The sequence below is a fragment of the Musca autumnalis genome, unplaced genomic scaffold (genome assembly GCF_047663935.1).
Source record: "Musca autumnalis isolate F117 unplaced genomic scaffold, ASM4766393v1 scaffold_5, whole genome shotgun sequence".
In the NCBI taxonomy this organism is placed as follows: Eukaryota; Metazoa; Arthropoda; class Insecta; order Diptera; family Muscidae; genus Musca; species Musca autumnalis.
The window spans coordinates 5,319,672-5,325,716 of NW_027412088.1; the positions used below are offsets into that span (position 1 = coordinate 5,319,672).

At 34.0% G+C, this 6,045-nt stretch overlaps 1 protein-coding gene across 1 annotated transcript; it reads left to right on the plus strand.

Moving 5' to 3' along the window:
- Nucleotides 1-740: 740 nt before the first annotated feature.
- phtf (putative homeodomain transcription factor) lies at nt 741-5,286 on the plus strand. Its single transcript, XM_073957153.1, has 11 exons — nt 741-1,069; nt 1,161-1,303; nt 1,609-1,907; nt 1,975-2,171; nt 2,229-2,919; nt 2,977-3,157; nt 3,236-3,370; nt 3,429-3,828; nt 3,894-4,023; nt 4,085-4,342; nt 4,411-5,286. Exons 1-11 carry the CDS (start codon nt 1,044-1,046, stop codon nt 4,636-4,638), a joined length of 2,688 nt encoding a protein of 895 aa, XP_073813254.1. The 5' UTR covers nt 741-1,043; the 3' UTR covers nt 4,639-5,286.
- Nucleotides 5,287-6,045: the final 759 nt, after the last annotated feature.

Genomic DNA, 6,045 nt, shown 5'->3' on the forward strand with positions numbered 1-6,045 from the left:
CCTTGTCATTTGTGATAGGTCGAGACGTGAGAAGTGAGCTGCAACTCACTCGTGAGAAGCTCCCTACGTGAGTATTCATGATTGCTATGCATATGTGACGTAGGCGTCCAGACAACTGCAAAAACAGTTGTAAAATTATGAATGAAAATCGTCGAATTCTTTTTATTTTCCATTCACATATTTTGTTTTTGTTCACGTTTTTTTTTTTTTTTTTTTTTTTTTGTTTTCAACACATTTAAATTATTTAGTCTGTTCTAGAACTGCAAGAATATACTATTTTTTCCGATAACATAAAGGAAAAAATGTCATCGTAGTAAAAAATAGTAGCTTCTTGCAGGTTCTGGAACACAGCACTATTATCTCATACATTTTTCAAAAAATGTCCTTTACTTTTAGTAGTAAAAGTTGTAAATTGCTCCCATATGAATTGTATTGTGTCTGAAGTAAAGGAACGCTTTTCGAGTAAAAAGTGGTAAAACTTGAAGATTCTTGCACGTAAAGGGACAGAGATTACATTAGTATATTTATGTCTTTGGAAACTTTTTCGTACCTTTCTTCCCTCCTTTGCCACTATTGCTCTGTTCCAGAACCTGCAAGAAGCTACTAGTTTTTACTACGATAAAATTTTTTCCTTTATGTTATCGGACAAAATTGTAAAAATTAGTATATTCTAGCAGTTCTGGAACAGACCATATATTTTCCCACCCTGACAGCAAGTACGAATAAACATCAAAACGGACACTGCGAAATAATGTCGTTTTGACGCACTGTGTGAACGAGCTCTTAGAAAGAGAAAAGCGAACAAAAACATAAGTGAAGTAAACATCATACATAGAAGTAGAAGGAGGATAAAAATACTTTTGTTTTTATAAAAACAATTTGGATTTAAACTTACCTTAATATTTGGCCAATGTTGTTATTGCAAAAACGCATAAAACCAACAAAATTAACGGAAGTGTGGAATTGGCTTTTTTGAAATTTTCACCAGGGCAAAGATCTATTTTAAGTAATCAATAAAGAAAAGTTGTGTGATTGGTGGTATTATGATATTGGATGAAATAGTTTCATGGTATGTGGTTGTTGTAAAGATAAGGCGACAAAGAGCTAATCTGAATTACACATAGTTATATTCATGAAAATTGCGTTTCTTTACTCATCAGGTATCAGAAAAAGATAGGAACCTATGACAAAGAACCATGGGAGAAGACAGTTGAAATGAAAATATTGGATGGCTTTAATAGCGGAGTGACATTGAAAACAGCAAAACTAAAGACTGAGTTAATTGATGTTGACTTGGTTAGAGGTAAAGTAGTAGGAAGATAAGCTTTATGTCTTATATGTATACAAAATAATAGGTTTATAATACATTATTTGAATTGTTAATTGGAAAATTCTGGTATGTATGTAATAGGAATACACTAATACGACCCCCACCCCAATTTCAATTGTATCCATTAACATACAATCCACCTTTAAATATTAACATACCAATCAATTTTTCTTTTCCATGTTAATATTGGAATATTGATGTACTTTACATAATTTGAAAGCGTTAATTGTCTTCAAACAAGATTTCACACCCACCTAATTACTTTGTTTCTTTTCCAGGTTCAACCTTTCCCAAGGCTAAGCCGAAACAAACATTAACAACCGTCATACGTTTGTCAATACTGCGTTACATTTTTCTTCCCCTCTATGCACAATGGTGGGTAAAACAAACCTCACGGAATGCTTTTGGTTTATTATTCTTTCTCTATATAACCCAAATGATAAATTGGGCTGTTTATACGTGCAATGTAAATCGTTTGGAAGCTGCATCAGCATTAAATGTAAGCGACGGCCTTCAAACGACAACCAATATAACTCAAACAACAATTGGAAACAACGATGATAAATCAGAGAATGATGTAATATATTAAACGGAAGTAATATAACTATAGTAATCATAACAGTTTCATCACTTGACTTTTTCAGCATATTGTTTCAATATCCGAGCTTTTGATTCCTATGGCCTTAAGTCTTCTATTAAGTTTAATACACTCACAAATTGTTGCAACAAATATAGCACAAAGTGGTGGCGTCAAGTGTAAAAGAAGACGATACTCCAATGCAAGTCAGGGCAGCAATGGACGACAAGGAAAACTACTGCGTAGACGCAAAAAGCTTGTCAAGTAAGTAGTAAGCAATAGTGAGAATGAAGACCATTAGTAATTTTGACAATTTTTCAGAATGCGAAGCCATGATTTATTAGAAAATAAGAAATATGCCACAGCTGGTTTCAGCAGTGAATCGACTGCCAATACAAATCCAACTAAATCGATTTTAGAAATACCATGTTCATCCACCAACTCAAATGTTAGTGCAACGTTACAACAACCACCTACAACTTTAAAAATTAATGTGGCGACATCACAGCCCAATTATTTAGCGCAATTAAAACTCGATCTCAGTGACACGATCACGAATTCAGAAGACTTTTTAGTGAACAATGAAGCCGAATGTACTCTGCGTAAACGCAACGTTAAATTTGCCACACAGGAGAAGCAACAACAAACCTCACCACAGTCTGTCTCCACTACCAGTAGTACACGGACATCGTTAAGAGGTGACAATTCCAGCCCATCATCCAACAGTCCATGTCTATCGCCAAATAAATGTGTACGCATAGATGATTGCGTTCAAGAGTTCTACGATGACTTGATTAGTAGGTCATCAGCAGCCACGCCTCAACAACTGTCAAATGTTCCGGCTGAAGGACAAAATCCCTCGAATCCACGACGTACAGTGGGTGATGATGATGGATTTGAAAGCCTTAACGGTAAAAGTTCAAGTGGTGAGGACAACAATACTTCGCCACATGCATTAAGGTTGCGTACAAACATTGCCAACAATCATGAAAGAGTGGAGCTACTGCCAGAGGTATTTATTCAAAACTACAAAATATTTATTTCAATAACAAGTTATTATATGCTTCAGCGTAAAATAAAATCACAACACAGCAACGATACTAAAACTCGAGATGTAAGCAGTGATGAAACTGAGGAGGATGGAGATGATGCGGAATTGATTTCAAGTCCAGCATCACAAGGCGGTAACACATCAAACTGTAATGAATGTACGACATCTGCCACAGAATGGCTGGGGATAACCACGAACAGTATGTTTGTTCTCTCTCTGTTAATCTTTCCATACTATTGCATTTTTAAGTAATTTTTCTCTAACTACATCATTTTAGGTGACGAATGTAGCTATAGTTCGGAATATGATAACTCCGATGATTACAAAGCCAATCAATATTCCGAAGAAAATTTATCTGATTTGGATTATACGCCAAATATTATTCTCAATCCTCATGGCACCAGTGATAGAAGTAAAAAAATTACTTCTCTTACACTTCTCAAATCTAAATAATGTTTTCTTTATCTTAGTTAGTTGCACCATATGGGATCATCGTGAAATCAAAAAAGCACAAATGTCTGTCTTGGAGATATCCTCAGCTATTATTGAGAATGTCGAATTGATGCCCGAAACAAATGACTACATCTTTATTGGCATATTCTTCTCCTTTGTATTATCGCTGATACCCGTATTCTGCAGACTGTGCGAAATAACAATGGATTCAGAAAAATCCAGCGATATCAATTATTTTGATTTACCCATGATGCTGTGGGAGAAGGCCTCATTTTCTTTTACCGCTATATTTCGTTTTGCTTTCGGCGACACCAAATGGGAGAGAACTGTGTTAATCATTGGATTCGTCAATCGACTGTGCTTGACACTTATACTTTTTATGTTTTTCAGTGTGGCCGAACGTACTTTTAAACAAAGGTAAAGCTGAACATATTTCAGACTGTGTCACCCTGAGATATTTTCTTTATTTTTCTCAAAATCAGGTTTCTCTACGCCAAGCTTTTTTCACATTTAACATCATCAAGGCGCGCAAGGAAATCTAATTTGCCTCACTTTCGTTTGAACAAAGTGCGAAATATTAAAACCTGGTTAAGTGTGCGATCATATTTGAAGGTTTGCATAATTGAGTTATTCAACTAGGCGAATAAGTACATTAACATTTATTTACTTCTAGAAACGAGGTCCTCAACGTTCAGTAGATATTATTGTATCAGCGGCTTTTATTGTTACCTTATTGCTATTGGCTTTCTTAAGTGTCGAATGGCTAAAGGATTCAGTACACTTACACTCCCACCTAAACCTAGAAGCATTACTATGGTCAAGTACAATTGGCATATTTTTGTTACGCTTTATGACCTTGGGCAATAAGATTCATCACAAATATCGAAGTGTATCGGTTTTAATAACTGAACAAATCAATCTTTATCTACAGGTATGACTATCTTAATAACTAATGGATAACAGGAATAACCATCAATCCTCTATTCTATTTTTACTAAGATTGAAAAGAAGCCCAAGAAGAAAGACGAACTAATGGTCTCAAACAGTGTTCTAAAACTGGCATCGGATCTATTAAAAGAGCTAGAAACACCATTCAAAATATCCGGTCTTAGTGCAAACCCATATCTATTTACAACAATTAAAGTAGTGATTTTATCAGCCTTATCCGGAGTTCTTAGTGAAATGTTGGGCTTTAAGCTCAAATTACACAAAATCAAAATAAAATAATGTACCTTCATAAATGTAGCACTTGATGTCTGTACTTTTCTTAGTTCTTAATTTGTCCACACAATACAGACATTATTGGTAGAGTTCTGTTAATGTTATTTTCTTAATGTTTGAAAGCCCAGAATAAAAATTTACAGAGCAGACCAATAAGGTTGTGATTTCGATATACATAGTGTGTAGTAGTATAAATGGATACATGATGATGATTAAAAAAAGAAAATAGAACAAACTATGCCATACAATTATTTAATGTAGAAAAAAAAAGCAATACTGTAAGGGCCATTATTATATGTGTTCTTTTACTATCTGATGGATTTGAAAACGCAAAATAAACCAATTTGGAGGCATTAAAAATATAACTTTTACATTGAAAGTTAATGCCAAGAAGCTCCTCCTTGAAATTCAATCATCACTTTTAACTTTAAGTTAAGCGGAACGCTATAAATCTGTTCGGTAAATCCAAAATATAACAAAAGAAGACTTGTAATAATGGGGGTATGTGTCAATATTTATCTAAAGTAATTTGTCTTTTTGTTTTCAATCTCAAAAATATATTCTTTAAAATGTATAGTATATAAGGATAACACATATAAAAGAGGCAAATCTAATGTTCATTTATCGTAATAAAAAATACTTATTGAAACATCAGTTAAAATGTTTTTCTTAAACAAATTTAACCGGAAATCAAAGTTGATTGGAGTTAGGCCAAAAGAATCGTAGGTAAATATGAGACGTTATTTAGAATGTAATTGAGTAATTTGACGTGATATCTTGCCTAGTGCAATCATATCGTCAGTTACTCAATGAGTTCATAACTAAAAAAAAAACATTCATCGAGTTAACGTCTATTTTTCAGTACATTCTATCTCGAAATTTTAAACGAAGTATTCTTACCTATTATGACTAGATGCTGCTGTTTTAGGCGCATGTGTAAAGTGAGATTAAACACGATATATGTATGTACATATAACTGGATTAAGTAAATCCATACGTCAGATAAATCCTCATCAAAGAGGTTAACACGGTAAAAAGCTCTAATGTAAACATGACCATTAAATTTAGAAAATTATTATAATAGCCTGTTTATATATGCTGTGTCCCTTTACTTTTTAGTAAGATTTGCTCAGTAACTTCTTTTCAGAGAGTAATAGGCCAAATACATACGGTCCGTTGCGTGACGCGTTGCGCGTTGAAAACAACAATCACATGAAAAATGTGTAAGTGATGCCAAGTTTGTTCTTGAAGTTTTCATGTGGTTGTTGTAACGCAACGCTCAACGCGCCTTATAAGCTGAAAACACATCCAACGTTTGAGTAAAGTTTTGTGTCATTTCTGGTAGATCAATAAAAGACAAAGTGCTACCAGTTTTTTACCCGTATTGTTGCTCCATGAGCATCTAATCATACT

What these genes read in the sequence shown, in the direction of transcription:
- phtf (XM_073957153.1), top strand. Translation starts at nt 1,044, where the DNA reads ATGATATTGGATGAAATAGTTTCATG. An exon ending in AGACGCAAAAAGCTTGTCAA is followed by an intron (nt 2,172 to 2,228) that starts GTAAGTAGTAAG and finishes ACAATTTTTCAG; the next exon opens with AATGCGAAGCCATGATTTAT. An exon ending in GAGTGGAGCTACTGCCAGAG is followed by an intron (nt 2,920 to 2,976) that starts GTATTTATTCAA and finishes TATATGCTTCAG; the next exon opens with CGTAAAATAAAATCACAACA.